The sequence below is a fragment of the Hyla sarda genome, unplaced genomic scaffold (genome assembly GCF_029499605.1).
Source record: "Hyla sarda isolate aHylSar1 unplaced genomic scaffold, aHylSar1.hap1 scaffold_2578, whole genome shotgun sequence".
Taxonomy (NCBI): Eukaryota; Metazoa; Chordata; class Amphibia; order Anura; family Hylidae; genus Hyla; species Hyla sarda.
The window spans coordinates 11,099-36,703 of NW_026609266.1; the positions used below are offsets into that span (position 1 = coordinate 11,099).

The window sequence follows — 25,605 nt, forward strand, 5'->3', positions numbered from 1 at the left end:
GGTCCTGGCTTCAGAGGTCTCAGTCCTGACTTCGGAGGTCTCAGTCCTGACTTCGAAGGTCCCGGTCCTGGCTTTGTATGTGGGATCAGCTTTAATGTGAAAAATAGGACATTTGTTGGGTTCACATAGGAATCACCTGATCACATGACATCTGGGACTACTCCCCTCATCATTGCCCTCAGGATCCCCTCACAGAGGGGGCACGTGGACACCTTCTCTGTATACAAGGGAGCGTTCTATACTGTCCTCCATGCTGTTACATCCTACAGGTCTGAGGGGGAAGAGTTTTGGTGAAAATGCAAAAATGACCCTCGGCTGTCAGGACCCGATGGATTCCAATGGGATCTTCTGTGCAGGACAGGAAAGTGAAGTCATTTGGTTTTTTGAGCAGAAACAAAACATTATTTCAAACATTTGATTGAAATCAATGAGTGATGTATAAATATTTATATATCTTTATTACAAGGTTAAACCAACTAATGACTTTCCCCATGTGAACTAATGCTTATATTTTTCTGGATTATTTTATACCTCCTGTATAATAATAATAATAATAATAATAATAATAATAATAATAATAATAATAATAATAATAATACAAATAATAATACAATACAAATAATAATAATAATACAAATAATAATAATACAAATAATAATAATAATACAAATAATAATAATACATAGGAAGAATTCTGCACTAGTTCAGGGCCTGACCACTAGGGGGCAATAAAGGGAAATAGAGGAAAACCGATCACATGGTCCTGACGTCATCCTCAGTCTTCCGCTCCCTTGCCTCCTCCAATATGGCCGCCCTGTGGCTGCTCCTTGCGGCTCCTTTGCTCTTGTGGCCCCCGGGCGGTGCGGGTGCGGGGCCGCCACATGGAGACTCTTTCCGGGAGGAGCTGCTCCTCACCCCGCTGCGCTCCGGGGACATCGCCGCCACCTTCCAGTTCCGGACCCGCCTGGAGTCTGATCTCCGGAGGGAGAAAGGTGAGGGCGGGGCCGGGTGTGTCACTGTCACCATGGTAACCCCAGACCCCTCAGTCAGGACATGCTGGGACTTGTAGTTTTTCCACAGGTTGGGGGTGAAGAATCCTAAGCTGCAGTACCGGACATCGCCAGCAGGTCCTGTCATCTATGGAGGAACCCCAACCGCATGCGGGGCCCCTGGAGAGTGTGGGAGCTCCATAATGTATGATTGGGGGGAGGAGCCACACTGGAGGAGGAGGAGCCCCATTAGAGTGGGAGGAGTCCCATTAGAGGGGGAGGAGTCCCATTAGAGGGGGAGGAGCCCCATTAGAGGGGGAGGAGTCCCATTAGAGTGGGAGGAGCCCCATTAGAGGGCGATGAGGGGGGGAGGAGCCCTGGAGAGGGTGACTATGGACCCCACTGACCTGTGAAAAGTTGATACAGGTGTCTGGGGCCCGGGGAGGGGTCATCACCCTCAGATCCTCCGGGGTTTATTACTCTCCCTGTATTTCCTGAGGAGATGCGGCCACCAGACATTTCCTGCACAGGTGATTGGCCTTACAGGGGTCCGGGGCAGGGAAGCCCCTCTATGATCTCACTCTCCTCCCCCTACAGGGAGTCCGGGGCAGGGAAGCCCCTCTATGATCTCACTCTCCTCCCCCTACAGGGAGTCCGGGGCAGGGAAGCCCCTCTATGATCTCACTCTCCTCCCCCTACAGGGAGTCCGGGGCAGGGAAGCCCCTCTATGATCTCACTCTCCTCCCCCTACAGGGAGTCCGGGGCAGGGAAGCCCCTCTATGATCTCACTCTCCTCCCCCTACAGGGGGTCCGGGGCAGGGAAGCCCCTCTATGATCTCACCTCCTCCCCTACAGGGGGTCCGGGGCAGGGAAGCCCCTCTATGATCTCACCCTCCTCCCCTACAGGGGGTCCGGGGCAGGGAAGCCCCTCTATGATCTCACTCTCCTCCCCTACAGGGGGTCCGGGGCAGGGAAGCCCCTCTATGATCTCACCCTCCTCCCCTACAGGGGGTCCGGGGCAGGGAAGCCCCTCTATGATCTCACTCTCCTCCCCTACAGGGGGTCCGGGGCAGGGAAGCCCCTCTATGATCTCACCCTCCTCCCCTACAGGGGGTCCGGGGCAGGGAAGCCCCTCTATGATCTCACCCTCCTCCCCTACAGGGGGTCCGGGGCAGGGAAGCCCCTCTATGATCTCACCTCCTCCCCTACAGGGGGTCCGGGGCAGGGAAGCCCCTCTATGATCTCACCCTCCTCCCCTACAGGGGGTCCGGGGCAGGGAAGCCCCTCTATGATCTCACCCTCCTCCCCTACAGGGGGTCCGGGGCAGGGAAGCCCCTCTATGATCTCACCTCCTCCCCTACAGGGGGTCCGGGGCAGGGAAGCCCCTCTATGATCTCACTCTCCTCCCCCTACAGGGAGTCCGGGGCAGGGAAGCCCCTCTATGATCTCACTCTCCTCCCCCTACAGGGGGTCCGGGGCAGGGAAGCCCCTCTATGATCTCACCTCCTCCCCTACAGGGGGTCCGGGGCAGGGAAGCCCCTCTATGATCTCACCCTCCTCCCCTACAGGGGGTCCGGGGCAGGGAAGCCCCTCTATGATCTCACTCTCCTCCCCTACAGGGGGTCCGGGGCAGGGAAGCCCCTCTATGATCTCACCCTCCTCCCCTACAGGGGGTCCGGGGCAGGGAAGCCCCTCTATGATCTCACTCTCCTCCCCTACAGGGGGTCCGGGGCAGGGAAGCCCCTCTATGATCTCACCCTCCTCCCCTACAGGGGGTCCGGGGCAGGGAAGCCCCTCTATGATCTCACCCTCCTCCCCTACAGGGGGTCCGGGGCAGGGAAGCCCCTCTATGATCTCACCTCCTCCCCTACAGGGGGTCCGGGGCAGGGAAGCCCCTCTATGATCTCACCCTCCTCCCCTACAGGGGGTCCGGGGCAGGGAAGCCCCTCTATGATCTCACCTCCTCCCCTACAGGGGGTCCGGGGCAGGGAAGCCCCTCTATGATCTCACCCTCCTCCCCTACAGGGGGTCCGGGGCAGGGAAGCCCCTCTATGATCTCACCCTCCTCCCCTACAGGGGGTCCGGGGCAGGGAAGCCCCTCTATGATCTCACTCTCCTCCCCTACAGGGGGTCCGGGGCAGGGAAGCCCCTCTATGATCTCACCTCCTCCCCTACAGGGGGTCCGGGGCAGGGAAGCCCCTCTATGATCTCCCCTCCTCCCCTACAGGGGGTCCGGGGCAGGGAAGCCCCTCTATGATCTCACTCTCCTCCCCTACAGGGGGTCCGGGGCAGGGAAGCCCCTCCTATGATCTCTCCTTCCTCCCCTACAGGGGATCCGGGGCAGGGAAGCCCCTCTATGATCTCACCTCCTCCCCTACAGGGGGTCCGGGGCAGGGAAGCCCCTCTATGATCTCACCCTCCTCCCCTACAGGGGGTCCGGGGCAGAGAAGCCCCTCTATGATCTCACTCTCCTCCCCTACAGGGGGTCCGGGGCAGGGAAGCCCCTCTATGATCACACCCTCCTCCCCTACAGGGGTCCGGGGCAGGGAAGCCCCTCTATGATCTCACCCTCCTCCCCTACAGGGGGTCCGGGGCAGGGAAGCCCCTCTATGATCTCACTCTCCTCCCCTACAGGGGGTCCGGGGCAGGGAAGCCCCTCTATGATCTCCCCTCCTCCCCTACAGGGGGTCCGGGGCAGGGAAGCCCCTCTATGATCTCACCCTCCTCCCCTACAGGGGGTCCGGGCAGGGAAGCCCCTCTATGATCTCACCCTACTCCCCTACAGGGGGTCCGGGGCAGGGAAGCCCCTCTATGATCTCACCTCCTCCCCTACAGGGGGTCTGGGGCAGGGAAGACCCTCTATGATCTCACTCTCCTCCCCTACAGGGGGTCCGGGGCAGGGAAGCCCCTCTATGATCTCACTCTCCTCCCCTACAGGGGGTCCGGGGCAGGGAAGCCCCTCTATGATCTCCCCTCCTCCCCTACAGGGGGTCCGGGGCAGGGAAGCCCCTCTATGATCTCACCCTCCTCCCCTACAGGGGGTCCGGGGCAGGGAAGCCCCTCTATGATCTCACTTCCTCTCCTACAGGGGGTCCGGGGCAGGGAAGCCCCTCTATGATCTCACCCTCCTCCCCTACAGGGGGTCCGGGGCAGGGAAGCCCCTCTATGATCTCACTCTCCCCCCTACAGGGGGGTCCGGGGCAGGGAAGCCCCTCTATGATCTCACCTCCTCCCCTACAGGGGGTCTGGGGCAGGGAAGCCCCTCTATGATCTCCTCCTCTCCTCCCCCCCTACAGGGGGTCCGGGGCAGGGAAGCCCCTCTATGATCTCACCTCCTCCCCTACAGGGGGTCTGGGGCAGGGAAGACCCTCTATGATCTCACTCTCCTCCCCTACAGGGGTCCGGGGCAGGGAAGCCCCTCTATGATCTCACTCTCCTCCCCTACAGGGGGTCCGGGGCAGGGAAGCCCCTCTATGATCTCACCCTCCTCCCCTACAGGGGGTCCGGGGCAGGGAAGCCCCTCTATGATCTCACCTCCTCCCCTACAGGGGGTCCGGGGCAGGGAAGCCCCTCTATGATCTCACTCTCCCCCCCTACAGGGGGTCCGGGGCAGGGAAGCCCCTCTATGATCTCACTTCCTCTCCCTACAGGGGGTCCGGGGGCAGGGAAGCCCCTCTATGATCTCACCCTCCTCCCCTACAGGGGGTCCGGGGCAGGGAAGCCCCTCTATGATCTCACTCTCCCTCCCCTACAGGGGGGTCCGGGGCAGAGGAAGACCCTCTATGATCTCACTCCTCCTCCCCTACAGGGGGTCCGGGGCAGGGAAGCCCCTCTATGATCTCACTCTCCTCCCCTACAGGGGGTCCGGGGCAGGGGAAGCCCCTCTATGATCTCACCTCCCCCTACAGGGGGTCCGGGGCAGGGAAGCCCCCTCTATGATCTCACTCTCCTCCCCTATAGGGGGTCCGGGGCAGGGAAGCCCCTCTATGATCTCACTCTCCTCCCCTACAGGGGGTCTGGGGCAGGGAAGCCCCTCTATGATCTCACCCTCCTCCCCTACAGGGGGTCCGGGGCAGGGAAGCCCCTCTATGATCTCACCCTCCTCCCCTACAGGGGGGTCCGGGGCAGGGAAGCCCCTCTATGATCTCACCTCCTCCCCTACAGGGGGTCCGGGGTAGGGAAGCCCCTCTATGATCTCACTCTCCCTCCCCTACAGGGGGTCCGGGGCAGGGAAGCCCCTCTATGATCTCACTCTCCCCCCTACAGGGGGTCCGGGGCAGGGAAGACCCCTCTATGATCTCACTCTCCTCCCTACAGGGGGTCCGGGGCAGGGAAGCCCCTCTATGATCTCACCTCTCCTCCCCTACAGGGGGTCCGGGGCAGGGAAGCCCCTCTATGATCTCACCTCCTCCCCTACAGGGGGTCCGGGGCAGGGAAGCCCCTCTATGATCTCACCTCCTCCCCTACAGGGGGTCCGGGGCAGGGAAGCCCCTCTATGATCTCACCCTCCTCCCCTACAGGGGGTCCGGGGCAGGGAAGCCCCTCTATGATCTCCCCTCCTCCCCTACAGGGGGTCCGGGGCAGGGAAGCCCCTCTATGATCTCACTCTCCTCCCCTACAGGGGGTCCGGGGCAGGGAAGCCCCTCTATGATCTCCCCTCCTCCCCTACAGGGGGATCCGGGGCAGGGAAGCCCCTCTATGATCTCACTCTCCTCCCCTACAGGGGCTCCGGGGCAGGGAAGCCCCTCTATGATCTCACTCTCCTCCCCTACAGGGGGTCCGGGGCAGGGAAGCCCCTCTATGATCTCACCTCTCCTCCCCTACAGGGGGTCCGGGGCAGGGAAGCCCCTCTATGATCTCACTCTCCTCCCCTACAGGGGGTCCGGGGCAGGGAAGCCCCTCTATGATCTCATCTCCTCCCCTACAGGGGGTCCGGGCAGGGAAGCCCCTCTATGATCTCACCCTCCTCCCCTACAGGGGGTCCGGGGCAGGGAAGCCCCTCTATGATCTCACCTCCTCCCCTACAGGGGGTCCTGGGCAGGGAAGCCCCTCTATGATCTCACCCTCCTCCCCTACAGGGGGTCCGGGGCAGGGAAGCCCCTCTATGATCTCACCTCCTCCCCTACAGGGGGTCCGGGGCAGGGAAGCCCCTCTATGATCTCACTCTCCTCCCATACAGGGGGTCCGGGGCAGGGAAGCCCCTCTATGATCTCACTCTCCTCCCCTACAGGGGGTCCGGGGCAGGGAAGCCCCTCTATGATCTCACCCTCTCTCCCCTACAGGGGGTCCGGGGCAGGGAAGCCCCTCTATGATCTCACCCTCCTCCCCTACAGGGGGTCCGGGGCAGGGAAGCCCCTCTATGATCTCACCCTCCTCCCCTACAGGGGGTCCGGGGCAGGGAAGCCCCTCTATGATCTCACCCTCCTCCCCTACAGGGGGTCCGGGGCAGGGAAGCCCCTCTATGATCTCACTCTCCTCCCCTACAGGGGGTCCGGGGCAGGGAAGCCCCTCTATGATCTCACCCTCCTCCCCTACAGGGGGGTCCGGGGCAGGGAAGCCCCTCTATGATCTCACCCTCCTCCCCTACAGGGGGTCCGGGGCAGGGAAGCCCCTCTATGATCTCACCCTCCTCCCCTACAGGGGGTCCGGGGCAGGGAAGCCCCTCTATGATCTCACCCTCCTCCCCTACAGGGGGTCCGGGGCAGGGAAGCCCCTCTATGATCTCACCCTCCTCCCCTACAGGGGGTCCGGGGCAGGGAAGCCCCTCAGCTTCTATGATCTTCACCCCTCCTCCCCTACAGGGGGTCCGGGGCAGGGAAGCCCCTCTATGATCTCACCTCCTCCCCCTACAGGGGGTCCGGGCAGGGAAGCCCCTCTATGATCTCACCTCCTCGCCCTACAGGGGGTCCGGGGCAGGGAAGCCCCTCTATGATCTCACCCTCCTCCCCTACAGGGGGTCCGGGGCAGGGAAGCCCCTCTATGATCTCACCCTCCTCCCCTACAGGGGGTCCGGGGCAGGGAAGCCCCTCTATGATCTCACTCTCCTCCCCTACAGGGGGTCCGGGGCAGGGAAGCCCCTCTATGATCTCACTCCTCCTCCCCTACAGGGGGGTCCGGGGCAGGAAGCCCCTCTATGATCTCACTCTCCTCCCCTACAGGGGGTCCGGGGCAGGGAAGCCCCTCTATGATCTCACCCTCCTCCCCTACAGGGGGGTCCGCGGGTCAGGGAAGCCCCTCTATGATCTCACCCTCCTCCCCTACAGGGGGTCCGGGGCAGGGAAGCCCCTCTATGATCTCACCTCCTCCCCTACAGGGGGTCCGGGGCAGGGAAGCCCCTCTATGATCTCACCCTCCTCCCCTACAGGGGGTCCGGGGCAGGGAAGCCCCTCTATGATCTCACCTCCTCCCCTACAGGGGGTCCGGGGCAGGGAAGCCCCTCTATGATCTCACCCCTCCTCCCCCTACAGGGGGTCCGGGGCAGGGAAGGCCCCTCTATGATCTCACCCTCCTCCCCTACAGGGGGTCCGGGGGCCAGGGAAGCCCCTCTATGATCTCACCTCCTCCCCTACAGGGGGCTCCGGGGCAGGGAAGCCCCTCTATGATCTCACTCCTCCTCCCCTACAGGGGGTCCGGGGCAGGGAAGCCCCTCTATGATCTCACCCTCCTCCCCTACAGGGGGTCCGGGCAGGGAAGCCCCTCTATGATCTCACTCTCCTCCCCTACAGGGGGTCCGGGGCAGGGAAGCCCCCTCTATGATCTCACGCTCCTCCCCCTACAGGGGGTCCGGGGCAGGGAAGCCCCTCTATGATCTCACCCTCCTCCCCTACAGGGGGTCCGGGCAGGGAAGCCCCTCTATGATCTCACTCTCCTCCCCTACAGGGGGTCCGGGGCAGGGAAGCCCCTCTATGATCTCACCTCCTCCCCTACAGGGGGTCCGGGGCAGGGAAGCCCCTCTATGATCTCACCCTCGCTCCCCTACAGGGGGGTCCGGGGCAGGGAAGCCCCTCTATGATCTCACCCTCCTCCCCTACAGGGGGTCCGGGGCAGGGAAGCCCCTCTATGATCTCACCCTCCTCCCCTACAGGGGGTCCGGGGCAGGGAAGCCCCTCTATGATCTCACCCTCCTCCCCTACAGGGGGGTCCGGGGCAGGGAAGCCCCTCTATGATCTCACCCTCCTCCCCTACAGGGGGTGTCTTCCGGGGCAGGGGAAGGCCCCTCTATGATCTCACCTCCTCCCCTACAGGGGGTCCGGGGCAGGGAAGCCCCTCTATGATCGTGCAACCCTCCTCCCGGGGTCCGGGGCAGGGAAGCCCCTCTATGATCTCACCCTCCTCCCCTACAGGGGGTCCGGGGCAGGGAAGCCCCTCTATGATCTCACTCTCCTCCCCTACAGGGGGTCCGGGGCAGGGAAGCCCCTCTATGATCTCACCTCCTCCCCTACAGGGGGTCCGGGGCAGGGAAGCCCCTCTATGATCTCACCCTCCTCCCCTACAGGGGGTCCAGGGCAGGGAAGCCCCTCTATGATCTCACCTCCTCCCCTACAGGGGGTCCGGGCCAGGGAAGCCCCTCTATGATCTCACCTCCTCCCCTACAGGGGTCCGGGGCAGGGAAGCCCCTCTATGATCTCACCTCCTCCCCTACAGGGGGTCTGGGGCAGGGAAGCCCCTCTATGATCTCACCCTCCTCCCCTACAGGGGGTCCGGGGCAGGGAAGCCCCTCTATGATCTGACCTCCTCCCCTACAGGGAGTCTGGGGCAGGGAAGCCCCTCTATGATCTCACCCTCCTCCCCTACAGGGGGTCCGGGGCAGGGAAGCCCCTCTATGATCTCACCTCCTCCCCTACAGGGGGTCCGGGGAAGGGAAGCCCCTCTATGATCTCACCTCCTCCCCTACAGGGGGTCCGGGGCAGGGAAGCCCCTCTATGATCTCACCTCCTCCCCTACAGGGGGTCCGGGGCAGGGAAGCCCCTCTATGATCTCACCTCCTCCCCCTTTCAGTTTCTCACTACAGGTTGTTCCCGAAGGTTTTGGGCCAAGTGATCTCCAAATACTCCATCCAGGAGCTGCACCTCTCCTTCACTCAGGGCTTCTGGCGCCCCCGATCCTGGGGACAGCCCCTCCTGCAGGCGCCCGCCGGGGCCGAGCTCTGGGTCTGGTTTCAGGAATCCGTCCAGGAGTGAGTATCACAGTGTATCTAAGCTCAGGTACATCCGGTGCTGATACAAGGCTCGTCTCATTGTCTCACCTGATCATGTGACCCCTAGAATACTTCATTGTCTCACCTGATCATGTGACCCCTAGAATACTTCATTGTCTCACCTGATCATGTGACCCCTAGAATACTCCATTGTCTCACCTGATCATGTGACCCCTAGAATACTTCATTGTCTCTCCTGATCATGTGACCCCCTAGAATACTCCATTGTCTCACCTGATCATGTGACCCCCTAGAATACGTCATTGTCTCACCTGATCATGTGACCCCTAGAATACTTCATTGTCTCACCTGATCATGTGACCCCTAGAATACTTCATTGTCTCACCTGATCATGTGACCCCTAGAATACTCCATTGTCTCACCTGATCATGTGACCCCCTAGAATACTCCATTGTCTCACCTGATCATGTGACCCCTAGAATACTCCATTGTCTCACCTGATCATGTGACCCCTAGAATACTTCATTGTCTCACCTGATCATGTGACCCCTAGAATACTTCATTGTCTCACCTGATCATGTGACCCCTAGAATACTTCATTGTCTCACCTCATCATGTGACCCCTAGAATACTTCATTGTCTCACCTCATCATGTGACCCCTAGAATACTCCATTGTCTCACCTGATCATGTGACCCCCTAGAATACTTCATTGTCTCACCTGATCATGTGACCCCCTAGAATACTTCATTGTCTCACCTGATCATGTGACTCCCTAGAATACTTCATTGTCTCACCTGATCATGTGACTCCCTAGAATACTCCATTGTCTCACCTGATCATGTGACCCCTAGAATACTTCATTGTCTCACCTGATCATGTGACCCCTAGAATACTTCATTGTCTCACCTGATCATGTGACCCCCTAGAATACTTCATTGTCTCTCTTGATCATGTGACCCCCTAGAATACGTCATTGTCTCACCTGATCATGTGACCCCTAGAATACTTCATTGTCTCACCTGATCATGTGACCCCCTAGAATACTCCATTGTCTCACCTGATCATGTGACCCCTAGAATACTTCATTGTCTCACCTGATCATGTGACCCCCTAGAATACTTCATTGTCTCACCTGATCATGTGACCCCCTAGAATACTTCATTGTCTCACCTGATCATGTGACCCCCTAGAATACGTCATTGTCTCACCTGATCATGTGACCCCCTAGAATACTTCATTGTCTCACATGATCATGTGACCCCCTAGAATACTTCATTGTCTCACCTGATCATGTGACCCCTAGAATACTTCATTGTCTCACCTGATCATGTGACCCCCTAGAATACGTCATTGTCTCACCTGATCATGTGACCCCCTAGAATACGTCATTGTCTCACCTGATCATGTGACCCCTAGAATACTTCATTGTCTCACCTGATCATGTGACCCCCTAGAATACTTCATTGTCTCACCTGATCATGTGACCCCCTAGAATACTTCATTGTCTCACCTGATCATGTGACCCCTAGAATACTTCATTGTCTCACCTGATCATGTGACCCCCTAGAATACTTCATTGTCTCACCTGATCATGTGACCCCTAGAATACTTCATTGTCTCACCTGATCATGTGACCCCCTAGAATACTTCATTGTCTCACCTGATCATGTGACCCTCTAGAATACTTCATTGTCTCTCCTGATCATGTGACCCCTAGAATACTTCATTGTCTCACCTGATCATGTGACCCCTAGAATACTTCATTGTCTCACCTGATCATGTGACCCCCTAGAATACTTCATTGTCTCACCTGATCATGTGACCCCCTAGAATACTTCATTGTCTCACCTGATCATGTGACCCTCTAGAATACTTCATTGTCTCTCCTGATCATGTGACCCCCTAGAATACTTCATTGTCTCACCTGATCATGTGACCCCCTAGAATACTTCATTGTCTCACCTGATCATGTGACCCCTAGAATACTTCATTGTCTCACCTGATCATGTGACCCCTAGAATACTTCATTGTCTCTCCTGATCATGTGACCCCTAGAATACTTCATTGTCTCTCCTGATCATGTGACCCCCTAGAATACTTCATTGTCTCTCCTGATCATGTGACCCCCTAGAATACTTCATTGTCTCACCTGATCATGTGACCCCCTAGAATACTTCATTGTCTCACCTGATCATGTGACCCCTAGAATACTTCATTGTCTCACCTGATCATGTGACCCCTAGAATACTTCATTGTCTCTCCTGATCATGTGACCCCTAGAATACTTCATTGTCTCTCCTGATCATGTGACCCCTAGAATACTTCATTGTCTCACCTGATCATGTGACCCCTAGAATCCTCCATTGTCTCTCCTGATCATGTGACCCCTAGAATACTTCATTGTCTCACCTGATCATGTGACCCCTAGAATACTTCATTGTTTCACCTGATCATGTGACCCCTAGAATACTTCATTGTTTCACCTGATCATGTGACCCCTAGAATACTTCATTGTCTGCCGCTTCAGCTTAAAGTCTAATTCCGAAGTTTTTTTTTTTTTTCGATCGTGCCGCCATGACACCATAGTCATTTGTGTATATAACCGGCTTTAATAATTCAGACAGTAAATTCCTTATCGGAGCGCTCGTTCCCGATATGATCCACAGCCTCCCGCATGGTCTCCTAGGTAACCGTATCAGTGTGCGTCCCGGCGCCATTACGTTTCTCCGCCTCTGGGTCTCGCACAAGTCGTTGCCCAGGAGACCGAGCGGTGAGGCAGCGGCTCATATGGCTGGGACCGGGGGAAAGGGCCGCTTAGTGCAGTGGCCTTTAAACTGTTGCCCTCCAGCTGTTGCAAAACTACAACTCCCAGCATGCCGCTGTCCGGGCATGCTGGGAGTTGTGGTTTTGCAGCAGCTGGAGGCACCCTGGTTGGGAAACACTGTCCTATGGGGTCTTGTAAATTACTAATTTAAAAAGATTTAACCCAATCTGCTTCCTGTTTTGGGGTTTTTGCCCTTCATCAGGTCAGAGGTTAATGGGCGTAGGTGAAAGGTGTCCGTTCTCCTTACATTTACTCAAACAACATGGCTGCACGATGGTTAAAGGGGCACTCCAGTGGGAAACATTTTTTTTTTTTTTTAATCAACTGGTGCCAGAAAGTTAAACAGATTTGTTAATGACTTCTATTAAAAAATCTTTATCCTTCCAGTACTTATTAGCTGCTGTATGCTACAGAGGAAATTCTTTTCTTTTTGAATTTCTTTTTTGTCTTGTCCACAGTGCTCTCTGCTGACACCTGATGCCCATATCAGGAACTGTCCAGAGCAGGAGAAAATCCCCATAGCAAATCTTTGCTGCTCCGGACAGTTCCTGATACGGACAGAGGTGTCAGCAGAGAGCACTGTGGACAAGACAAAAAAGAAATTCAAAAAGAAAAGCATTTCCTCTGTAGCATACAGCTGCTAAAAAGTACTGGAAGGATAAAGATTTTTTTAATAGAAGTAATTTACAAATATGTTTAATTTTCTGGCACCAGTTCATTTAAAAAAAAAAAGGTTTTCCACTGGAGTACCCCTTTAAATAAACAACCCCCCCCCCCATTCCCATAGCTTTAGAGTTACACTTTAAAGGGATTATAGACTTCATAAAAACGCATACCCTAGACTAGGTAAGTGTCTGATGGTAGGGGGTCCGACCTCCGAGACCCCCTGTGATCTCCTGTACCAGTCCTGACTCTTACTTCACCGTCCGCCACGTCTCCCCAGCACAATCCAGCACCCACCTTTGGAGACGCCTGCTCAGGGGTCCCGTCTCGTCCGGTGATCGCGGGCCGACCAGTGGGGTCCAGAGTGTGCTGGGGAGAAGTGGTGGACCCTATATGCACAGGTAAGATCAAGGGGGTGGGGGGATTCCCTTTTTATGAAGTGGAGTACCCCTTTAATATAAACCAATCCCTCTGGCTGTGTGGACAGCGTCTCATGTATCCCAGAACCTTTCTCGTTGCACGTATCGTTCCTCCGCACCTCCTGCTCTGGACAGTTATTAAAATGGACAGAGGTGTCAGCAGAGAGCACTATGGTCAGACAGAAGAGAAATCTAAAAAGAAAAGCATTTCCCCTAAAAAGTACAGGAAGGATTAAGATTTTTTTTAATAGAAGTAATTTACAAGGGACAAGTGGATTTAAAAAAAAAAAATAATAATAATAATTTCCACGGGAGTACCCCTTTAAGGGTCTTGTCCCTTTTATTGATCGGGTGTCGTTTGTAATTTCAGCGTGGACAAAAACTGGAAGGAGCTGACTAACATCCTCTCGGGAATCTTCTGCGCCTCTCTAAACTTCATAGACTCCACTAACACCGTGACCCCGACCGCGTCCTTCAAGCCTCTGGGATTGGCCAATGGTCAGTGTCCTATGGTTAGCCGCCTGTCTGTCTGACTATGGGAGTCTCCTGCATGTATATAGGATATATATATATCCTGGGAGTCTCCTGCATGAATATAGGATATATATATATCCTGGGAGTCTCCTGCATGTATATAGGATATATATATATCCTGGGAGTCTCCTGCATGTATATAGGATATATATATATATATCCCGGGAGTCTCCTGCATGTATATAGGATATATATATATATATATCCTGGGAGTCTCCTGCATGTATATAGGATATATATATATCCTGGGAGTCTCCTGCATGTATATAGGATATATATATATATCCTGGGAGTCTCCTGCATGTATATAGGATATATATATCCTGGGAGTCTCCTGCATGTATATAGGATATATATATATATCCTGGGAGTCTCCTGCATGTATATAGGATATATATATATCCTGGGAGTCTCCTGCATGTATATAGGATATATATATATATATATCCTGGGAGTCTCCTGCATGTATATAGGATATATATATATATATATATATATATATATATATATATATATCCTGGGAGTCTCCTGCATGTATATAGGATATATATATATATATATCCTGGGAGTCTCCTGCATGTATATAGGATATATATATCCTGGGAGTCTCCTGCATGTATATAGGATATATATATATATATCCTGGGAGTCTCCTGCATGTATATAGGATATATATATATCCTGGGAGTCTCCTGCATGTATATAGGATATATATATCCTGGGAGTCTCCTGCATGTATATAGGATATATATGTATATCCTGGGAGTCTCCTGCATGTATATAGGATATATATATATCCTGGGAGTCTCCTGCATGTATATAGGATATATATATATCCTGGGAGTCTCCTGCATGTATATAGGATATATATATATATATATATATATATATATCCTGGGAGTCTCCTGCATGTATATAGGATATATATGTATATATATCCTGGGAGTCTCCTGCATGTATATAGGATATATATATATATCCTGGGAGTCTCCTGCATGTATATAGGATATATATGTATATCCTGGGAGTCTCCTGCATGTATATAGGATATATATATATCCTGGGAGTCTCCTGCATGTATATAGGATATATATATCCTGGGAGTCTCCTGCATGTATATAGGATATATATATATATCCTGGGAGTCTCCTGCATGTATATAGGATATATATATATATCCTGGGAGTCTCCTGCATGTATATAGGAGATATATATATCCTGGGAGTCTCCTGCATGTATAAAGGATATATATATATCCTGGGAGTCTCCTGCATGTATATAGGATATATATATATATATATCCTGGGAGTCTCCTGCATGTATATAGGATATATATATATCCTGGGAGTCTCCTGCATGTATATAGGATATATACCGTATTTATCGGCGTATAACAAGCACTTTTTAGGCAAAAATTTTTAGCCTAAAGTCTATGTGCGTGTTATACGCCGATACACCCCCAGGAAAGGCAGGGGGAGAGAGGCCGTCGCTGCCCGCTTCTCTCCCCCTGCCATTCCTGGGGTCTAGAGCGCTGCTGCCGGCCCTTCTCTCCCCCTGACTATCGGTGCCGGCACCCCATTGTCCCATCGCCCCGGCGCCGATAGCCAGGGGGAGAGAAGCGGCGCCGATAGCCAGGGGGAGAGAAGGGGCAGTGGCGCCGGCAATAGGTTGCCTCCCCCCATCCCCGGTGGCATAATTACCTGAGTCGGGTCCGCGCTGCTTCAGGCCTCCGGTGTGCGTCCCCTGCGTCTTTGCTATGCGCTGCACGGCGCGGCGCATGACGTCAGCCGGCGCCGATAGTCAGGGGGACAGAACGGGCAGCGGCGCCGATAACCAGGGGGAGAGAAGGGCCGACAGCAGCGCTCTAGACCCCAGGAAAGGCAGGGGGAGAGAAGCGGGCAGCGACGGCCTCTCTCCCCCTGCCTTTCCTGGGGGTGTATCGGGGTATAACACGCGCACACACGCACCCTCATTTTACCATGGATATTTGGGTAAAAAACTTTTTTTACCCAAATATCCTTGGTAAAATGAGGGTGCGTGTTATAGGCCGGTGCGTGGTATACCCCGATAAATACGGTATATATATACACACACAGAGGAGAGGAGATCTCTATATATATATCCTGGGAGTCTCCTGCATGTATATAGGATATATATATCCTGGGAGGTCTCCTGCATGTATATAGGATATATATATATATATATATATATATATATATCCTGGGAGTCTCCTGCATGTATATAGGATATATATATATATATATATATATATATATATATATATATATATTATCCTGGGAGTCTCCTGCATGTATATAGGATATATATATATATATATATATATATATATATCCTGGGAGTCTCCTGCATGTATATAGGATATATATATATATCCTGGGAGTCTCCTGCATGTATATAGGATATATATATATATCCTGGGAGTCTCCTGCATGTATATAGGATATATATATATCCTGGGAGTCTCCTGCATGTATATAGGATATATATATATATATCCTGGGAGTCTCCTGCATGTATATAGGATATATATATCCTGGGAGTCTCCTGCATGTATATAGGATATATATATATATCCTGGGAGTCTCCTGCATGTATATAGGATATATATATATCCTGGGAGTCTCCTGCATGTATATAGGATATATATATATATATATATCCTGGGAGTCTCCTGCATGTATATAGGATATATATATATATATATATATATATATATATATATATATCCTGGGAGTCTCCTGCATGTATATAGGATATATATATATATATATCCTGGGAGTCTCCTGCATGTATATAGGATATATATATCCTGGGAGTCTCCTGCATGTATATAGGATATATATATATATATCCTGGGAGTCTCCTGCATGTATATAGGATATATATATATCCTGGGAGTCTCCTGCATGTATATAGGATATATATATCCTGGGAGTCTCCTGCATGTATATAGGATATATATGTATATCCTGGGAGTCTCCTGCATGTATATAGGATATATATATATCCTGGGAGTCTCCTGCATGTATATAGGATATATATATATCCTGGGAGTCTCCTGCATGTATATAGGATATATATATATATATATATATATATCCTGGGAGTCTCCTGCATGTATATAGGATATATATGTATATATATCCTGGGAGTCTCCTGCATGTATATAGGATATATATATATATCCTGGGAGTCTCCTGCATGTATATAGGATATATATGTATATCCTGGGAGTCTCCTGCATGTATATAGGATATATATATATCCTGGGAGTCTCCTGCATGTATATAGGATATATATATCCTGGGAGTCTCCTGCATGTATATAGGATATATATATATATCCTGGGAGTCTCCTGCATGTATATAGGATATATATATATCCTGGGAGTCTCCTGCATGTATATAGGAGATATATATATCCTGGGAGTCTCCTGCATGTATAAAGGATATATATATATCCTGGGAGTCTCCTGCATGTATATAGGATATATATATATATATATCCTGGGAGTCTCCTGCATGTATATAGGATATATATATATCCTGGGAGTCTCCTGCATGTATATAGGATATATACCGTATTTATCGGCGTATAACAAGCACTTTTTAGGCAAAAATTTTTAGCCTAAAGTCTATGTGCGTGTTATACGCCGATACACCCCCAGGAAAGGCAGGGGGAGAGAGGCCGTCGCTGCCCGCTTCTCTCCCCCTGCCATTCCTGGGGTCTAGAGCGCTGCTGCCGGCCCTTCTCTCCCCCTGACTATCGGTGCCGGCACCCCATTGTCCCATCGCCCCGGCGCCGATAGCCAGGGGGAGAGAAGCGGCGCCGATAGCCAGGGGGAGAGAAGGGGCAGTGGCGCCGGCAATAGGTTGCCTCCCCCCATCCCCGGTGGCATAATTACCTGAGTCGGGTCCGCGCTGCTTCAGGCCTCCGGTGTGCGTCCCCTGCGTCTTTGCTATGCGCTGCACGGCGCGGCGCATGACGTCAGCCGGCGCCGATAGTCAGGGGGACAGAACGGGCAGCGGCGCCGATAACCAGGGGGAGAGAAGGGCCGACAGCAGCGCTCTAGACCCCAGGAAAGGCAGGGGGAGAGAAGCGGGCAGCGACGGCCTCTCTCCCCCTGCCTTTCCTGGGGGTGTATCGGGGTATAACACGCGCACACACGCACCCTCATTTTACCATGGATATTTGGGTAAAAAACTTTTTTTACCCAAATATCCTTGGTAAAATGAGGGTGCGTGTTATAGGCCGGTGCGTGGTATACCCCGATAAATACGGTATATATATACACACACAGAGGAGAGGAGATCTCTATATATATATCCTGGGAGTCTCCTGCATGTATATAGGATATATATATCCTGGGAGGTCTCCTGCATGTATATAGGATATATAAAATATCCTGGGAGTCTCCTGCATGTATATAGGATATATATATATATATATATCCTGGGAGTCTCCTGCATGTATATAGGATATATATATATATATCCTGGGAGTCTCCTGCATGTATATAGGATATATATATATATATCCTATGAGTCGCCGGCATTTATATAGGAGATATATATATCCTGGGAGTCTCCTGCATGTATATAGGATATATATGTATATCCTGGGAGTCTCCTGCATGTATATAGGATATATATATATCCTGGGAGTCTCCTGCATGTATATAGGATATATATATATATATATATATATATCCTGGGAGTCTCCTGCATGTATATAGGATATATATATATCTATATCCTGGGAGTCTCCTGCATGTATATAGGATATATATATATATCCTGGGAGTCTCCTGCATGTATATAGGATATATATATATATATCCTGGGAGTCTCCTGCATGTATATAGGATATATATATATATATATCCTGGGAGTCTCCTGCATGTGTATATAGGATATATATATATATATATCCTGGGAGTCTCCTGCATGTATATAGGATATATATATCCTGGGAGTCTCCTGCATGTATATAGGATATATATATCCTGGGAGTCTCCTGCATGTATATAGGATATATATATATCCTGGGAGTCTCCTGCATGTATATAGGATATATATATATCCTGGGAGTCTCCTGCATGTAAATAGGATATATATATATCCTGGGAGTCTCCTGCATGTATATAGGATATATATATATCCCGGGAGTCTCCTGCATGTATATAGGATATATATATATATATATCCTGGGAGTCTCCTGCATGTATATAGGATATATATATATCCTGGGAGTCTCCTGCATGTATAAAGGATATATATATATATATCCTGGGAGTCTCCTGCATGTATATAGGATATATATCCTGTCCATGTTGCGCTGACATTGTCCCTTCCGTTGCACAGTTACAGATCACCACCTTCTCCGATACGCCACCTTACCCAGGGAGATCGTGTGCACCGAAAATCTTACCCCATGGAAGAAGCTGCTGCCTTGTGGTTCCAAGGTAAGTGCCTATAGGTACATTGTATTAGTATAGTGCCTAGGTGTCCAACCTGCAGCCCTCCATGCCCAGACAGCCAAAGACCTGTCTGCCTCCTCCAGAGCATCCACACTGTCCCAGAAAGGTAAATCAAGGCTTCCTTTTCCTCTTATTCTTTAGTGCAGTGGTCATCTGCACTATCTATCTGGAGGGCCACAGTTTGAGATCACTAATCTACTCTACAGTCCTTATGAGGAATATCCCAGGACTTACCTACTGAAGCCGTCACTCTCAGTATGAACTGCATTTTAACTAACTGCATCTTTGCAGCCTTTCGATGTCTGGTTATGCTGGGAGTTGTCTTTAGGACAGTGTTTCCAGGGTGCCTTCAGCTGTTGCAAAACTACAACTCCCAGCATGCCAGAACAGCTAAAGGCCTGTCTGAAAGGTAAACCATGGCTGCCTTCTCTTCTCAGCAGCCTTTGTCCGGGCAGTCCAGGCATGCTGGTAGTTGTAGTTATACAACAGCTGGAGGGCTGCAGGTTGGACACCTCGTCTATAGTGGATTCCAGACTAATAATTCCATGTTCTGTCCCCGCAGGTCGGTCTGGCGTCCCTGTTAGAGGCCGAACGTCTGTATCACAGCAGTTACCACTCTCAGTCCGTGCACATCCGGCCGGTTTGTAGGGTAAGTGATGTAAAGAACACTCGGCATCTACGAAACAGAATCCTCAGTAATCATCCCCATTTATAGGATGCGGCTTCTGCTGGGGATTCACCGCAGATTTACAGAATTCCCGGCATATTCTGGTTTCTGCAGCTTCGGACCCACATATTTGCTGCTCTCACCACTGCCAATCTGCATGTAACATCCAATGTAGCTTAACCCCTTCCCAACCCCTGACGTACCTGTAGGTTATCTGTCCGGTGAGCACAATATGGTGCAGGCTTTCCAGTCGCGTCCACGTCCTAAATGGCAGCTGCCGCTTGTTATCTGTTAGTAATGACAGACATGGGGGGATTAATAGTGATTGTGGCATTTATACGTTAAATGCTTGGAATCACTGGTGTCTAGTAGTCCTATCGGCCCCCTTGTGATGTAATCGCGGGGTGCCAATGGGTTACTGGGGAAGCCTGACCTATGCCTCGGTGTCTTCCCTTGATGGACAATTGTTAAACCTTAGGCAGGCCTTAGCAATCGAGCACCAATAACATAGGTGAATGTAATTCAGTAGCATCACCTGACGGCTTCTAATAGGCCTCTAGGGGGGGCCAGAGGTCGGGGGAACTGCTAAGATGTGTTTCCTGTGATGACCGCGTCATGTGATCTCCGTTGTTCTCTCTTTCAGGATGAGAGCTGCTCATCGGTCTCCTGGGAGCTGAGACAGACGTTAACCGTGGTGTTTGACATGTATACGAACGGGCAGGGGAAGAGAGGTAAATAGTCACGTTGGCCGGTACGTGTCCTATATGCTTAGGCCGGGTTCACACCAGCTAGGACCACACGAATTGTATTGCCATCCCCATAGACAGCAATGGATGTCTGGGTGGTCCTAGCGCCGACCACTGGCCGTCAGTATTTGCAGCTTTAATTGTGTGAACCGGGCCTAACCATGAAAGGACCCGCACCTCCCCAGGTCCCTGTTCCAGGTCCACCACCTCTGTACTGATATAGAGGAATGACCAGGACAAATCTGTCCCTGTTCTCTCTGATCTGTCCCTATATGCAGATCCCTGTTCTCTCAGATCTGTCCCTATGTCCAGGTCCCTGTTCTCTCAGATCTGTCCCTATGTGCAGGTCCCTGTTCTCTCAGATCTGTCCCTATGTGCAGGTCCCTGTTCTCTCAAATCTGTCCCTATGTGCAGGTCCCTGTTCTCTCAGATCTGTCCCTATGTGCCGGTCCCTGCTCTCTCAGATCTGTCCCTATGTGCAGGTCCCTGTTCTCTCTGATCTGTCCCTATGTGCAGGTCCCTGTTCTCTCTGATCTGTCCCTATGTGCAGGTCCCTGTTCTCTCTGATCTGTCCCTATGTGCAGGTCCCTGTTCTCTCTGATCTGTCCCTATGTGCAGGTCCCTGTTCTCTCAAATCTGTCCCTATGTGCAGGTCCCTGTTCTCTCAGATCTGTCCCTATGTGCCGGTCCCTGCTCTCTCAGATCTGTCCCTATGTGCAGGTCCCTGTTCTCTCAGATCTGTCCCTGTTCTCTCTGATCTGTCCCTATGTGCAGATCCCTGTTCTCTCAGATCTGTCCCTATGTGCAGGTCCCTGTTCTCTCAGATCTGTCCCTATGTGCAGGTCCCTGTTCTCTCTGATCTGTCCCTATGTGCAGGTCCCTGTTCTCTCTGATCTGTCCCTATGTGCAGGTCCCTGTTCTCTCTGATCTGTCCCTATGTGCAGGTCCCTGTTCTCTCTGATCTGTCCCTATGTGCAGGTCCCTGTTCTCTCTGATCTGTCTCTATGTGCAGGTCCCTGTTCTCTCAGATCTGTCCCTATGTGCAGGTCCCAGTTCTCTCTGATATGTCCCTATGAGCAGGTCCCTGTTCTCTCTGATCTGTCTCTATGTGCAGATCCCTGTTCTCTCTGATCTGTCCCTATGTGCAGGTCCCTGTTCTCTCTGATCTGTCCCTATGTGCAGGTCCCTGTTCTCTCTGATCTGTCCCTATGTGCAGGTCCCTGTTCTCTCTGATCTGTCCCTATGTGCAGGTCCCTGTTCTCTCTGATCTGTCCCTATGTGCAGGTCCCTGTTCTCTCTGATCTGTCCCTATGTGCAGGTCCCTGTTCTCTCTGATCTGTCCCTATGTGCAGGTCCCTGTTCTCTCTGATCTGTCCCTATGTGCAGGTCCCTGTTCTCTCTGATCTGTCCCTATGTGCAGGTCCCTGTTCTCTCTGATCTGTCTCTATGTGCAGGTCCCTGTTCTCTCAGATCTGTCCCTATGTGCAGGTCCCAGTTCTCTCTGATATGTCCCTATGAGCAGGTCCCTGTTCTCTCAGATCTGTCCCTATGTGCAGGTCCCAGTTCTCTCTGATATGTCCCTATGAGCAGGTCCCTGTTCTCTCTGATCTGTCTCTATGTGCAGATCCCTGTTCTCTCTGATCTGTCCCTATGTGCAGGTCCCTGTTCTCTCTGATCTGTCCCTATGTGCAGGTCCCTGTTCTCTCTGATCTGTCCCTATGTGCAGGTCCCTGTTCTCTCTGATCTGTCCCTATGTGCAGGTCCCTGTTCTCTCTGATCTGTCCCTATGTGCAGGTCCCTGTTCTCTCTGATCTGTCCCTATGTGCAGGTCCCTGTTCTCTCTGATCTGTCCCTATGTGCAGGTCCCTGTTCTCTCTGATCTGTCCCTATGTGCAGGTCCCTGTTCTCTCTGATCTGTCCCTATGTGCAGGTCCCTGTTCTCTCTGATCTGTCCCTATGTGCAGGTCCCTGTTCTCTCTGATCTGTCCCTATGTGCAGATCCCTGTTCTCTCTGATCTGTCCCTATGTGCAGGTCCCTGTTCTCTCTGATCTGTCCCTATGTGCAGGTCCCTGTTCTCTCTGATCTGTCCCTATGTGCAGGTCCCTGTTCTCTCTGATCTGTCCCTATGTGCAGGTCCCTGTTCTCTCACATCTGTCCCTATGTGCAGGTCCCTGTTCTCTCAGATTTGTCCCTATGTGCAGGTCCCTGTTCTCTCTGATCTGTCCCTATGTGCAGGTCCCTGTTCTCTCTGATCTGTCCCTATGTGCAGGTCCCTGTTCTCTCAGATCTGTCCCTATGTGCAGGTCCCTGTTCTCTCAGATCTGTCCCTATGTGCAGGTCCCTGTTCTCTCTGATCTGTCCCTATGTGCAGGTCCCTGTTCTCTCTGATCTGTCCCTATGTGCAGGTCCCTGTTCTCTCTGATATGTCCCTATGTGCAGGTCCCTGTTCTCTCAGATCTGTCCCTATGTGCCGTTCCCTGTTCTCTCAGATCTGTCCCTATGTGCAGGTCCCTGTTCTCTCAGATCTGTCCTTATGTGCAGGTCCCTGCTCTCTCTGATCTGTCCCTATGTGCAGGTCCCTGTTCTCTCTGATCTGTCCCTATGTCCAGGTCCCTGTTCTCTCTGATCTGTCCCTATGTCCAGGTCCCTGTTCTCTCTGATCTGTCCCTATGTGCAGGTCCCAGTTCTCTCTGATCTGTCCCTATGTGCAGGTCCCAGTTCTCTCTGATATGTCCCTATTTGCAGGTCCCTGTTCTCTCTGATCTGTCCCTATGTGCAGGTCCCTGTTCTCTTTGATCTGTCCCTATGTGCAGGTCCCTGTTCTCTCTGATCTGTCCCTATGTGCAGGTCCCTGTTCTCTCAGATCTGTCCCTGTGTGCAGGTCCCTGTTCTCTCTGATCTGTCCCTATGTGCAGGTCCCTGTTCTCTCACATCTGTCCCTATGTGCAGGTCCCTGTTCTCTCACATCTGTCCCTATGTGCAGGTCCCTGTTCTCTCACATCTGTCCCTATGTGCAGGTCCCTGTTCTCTCTGATCTGTCCCTATGTGCAGGTCCCTGTTCTCTTTGATCTGTCCCTATGTGCAGGTCCCTGTTCTCTCTGATCTGTCCCTATGTGCAGGTCCCTGTTCTCTCTGATCTGTCCCTATGTGCAGGTCCCTGTTCTCTCTGATCTGTCCCTATGTGCAGGTCCCTGTTCTCTCTGATCTGTCCCTATGTGCAGGTCCCTGTTCTCTCTGATCTGTCCCTATGTGCAGGTCCCTGTTCTCTCTGATCTGTCCCTATGTGCAGGTCCCTGTTCTCTCTGATCTGTCCCTATGTGCAGGTCCCTGTTCTCTCTGATCTGTCCCTATGTGCAGGTCCCTGTTCTCTCTGATCTGTCCCTATGTGCAGGTCCCTGTTCTCTCTGATCTGTCCCTGTTCTCTCTGATCTGTCCCTATGTGCAGGTCCCTGTTCTCTCTGCTCTGTCCCTATGTGCCGGTCCCTGTTCTCTCTGATCTGTCCCTATGTGCAGGTCCCTGTTCTCTCTGATCTGTCCCTATGTGCAGGTCCCTGTTCTCTCTGCTCTGTCCCTATGTGCAGGTCCCTGTTCTCTCTGATCTGTCCCTATGTGCAGGTCCCTGTTCTCTCTGATCTGTCCCTATGTGCAGGTCCCTGTTCTCTCTGCTCTGTCCCTATGTGCCGGTCCCTGTTCTCTCTGATCTGTCCCTATGTGCAGGTCCCTGTTGTCTCAGAACTGGTCCCTTGTGGTCCTGTATTTCCCTTTCCGTTTCGCTCTTTTTCCAGACTGGTCTCTCTTTAAGATGTTTTCGCGGACAGTAACGGAGCCGTGTCCTCTGGCCGCACAGAGCAGAATCTACGTGGACTCTGGGGACCACAAGGTAAGAGACCTCCACACATAGAACTCGCCGGCATGCTGGGAGTTGTAGTTGGCTGGCCGGCATGCTGGGAGTTGTAGTTGGCTGGCCGGCATGCTGGGAGTTGTAGTTGGTTGGCCGGCATGCTGGGAGTTGTAGTTGGCTGGCTCCACCCGGAATATCTTTAGGCAGAAATTCAGCAGTGCGGACGGGCCTTCAAGGGGAACTCCGCCCAAAGACATCGTATCCCCATCCAAAGGATCTCTGTGCAGCACTTGGCATTCGATTAGAACGCTGGGTTTAGTCAGCCGGAGATGTGCCATCCTGCCACGCCCCCTCCCATAGACATGAATGAAGGGGGCGTGTCATCACGAGGGGGCGTGGTGTGAGGGCACATCTCTCGCCGCCCAAACCATACTGTATAGAATGCCGGGCGCTGCACAGGGTTTGGGTGTAGTACCCCTTTAAGAGTCTCTCTGCAACGCCACCACAGGAGAAACAAAGAATTACACCGGACCGGTCCATATCAGTAGACTGTGAGATGCCGGACAGAGCAAGAGACGTTCTTTGTATCTGTAAGAGAGGAACCCCCCTTTAACACATTCACTGCTGGGGTAGATGACAGGACACGCCCCCACTGCTGGGGTAGATGACAGGACACGCCCCCACTGATGGGGTATATGAGAGGGACACACCCCCACTGATGGGGTAGATGAGAGGACACGCCCCCACTGATGGGGTAGATGACAGGACACGCCCCCCACTGATGGGGTAGATGACAGGACACGCCCCCACTGATGGGGTAGATGACAGGACACGCCCCCACTGATGGGGTAGATGACAGGACACGCCCCCACTGATGGGGTAGATGACAGGACACGCCCCCACTGATGGGGTAGATGACAGGACACGCCCCCACTGATGGGGTAGATGACAGGACACGCCCCCACTGATGGGGTAGATGACAGGACACGCCCCCACTGATGGGGTAGATGACAGGACACGCCCCCACTGCTGGGGTAGATGACAGGACACGCCCCCACTGCTGGGGTAGATGACAGGACACGCCCCCCACTGATGGGGTAGATGACAGGACACGCCCCCACTGATGGGGTAGATGACAGGACGCGCCCCCACTGATGGGGTAGATGATAGGACGCGCCCCCACTGCTGGGGTAGATGACAGGACACGCCCCCACTGATGGGGTAGATGACAGGACGCGCCCCCACTGATGGGGTAGATGAC

The 25,605-nt window shown here is 52.5% G+C and overlaps 1 protein-coding gene across 1 annotated transcript; it reads left to right on the forward strand.

The window, feature by feature from the left end:
- Positions 1-692: 692 nt before the first annotated feature.
- On the forward strand, positions 693-24,383 carry PIGT (phosphatidylinositol glycan anchor biosynthesis class T; the record flags this gene model as incomplete). The annotated part of the gene is given in 7 exon segments (XM_056553198.1): positions 693-992; positions 8,988-9,165; positions 13,426-13,553; positions 18,974-19,074; positions 19,652-19,738; positions 20,400-20,487; positions 24,289-24,383. Coding segments are annotated over 7 exon segments (912 nt in total), but the record flags the coding sequence as incomplete, so codon positions are not given.
- Between the last annotated feature and the right edge of the window lie 1,222 nt (positions 24,384-25,605).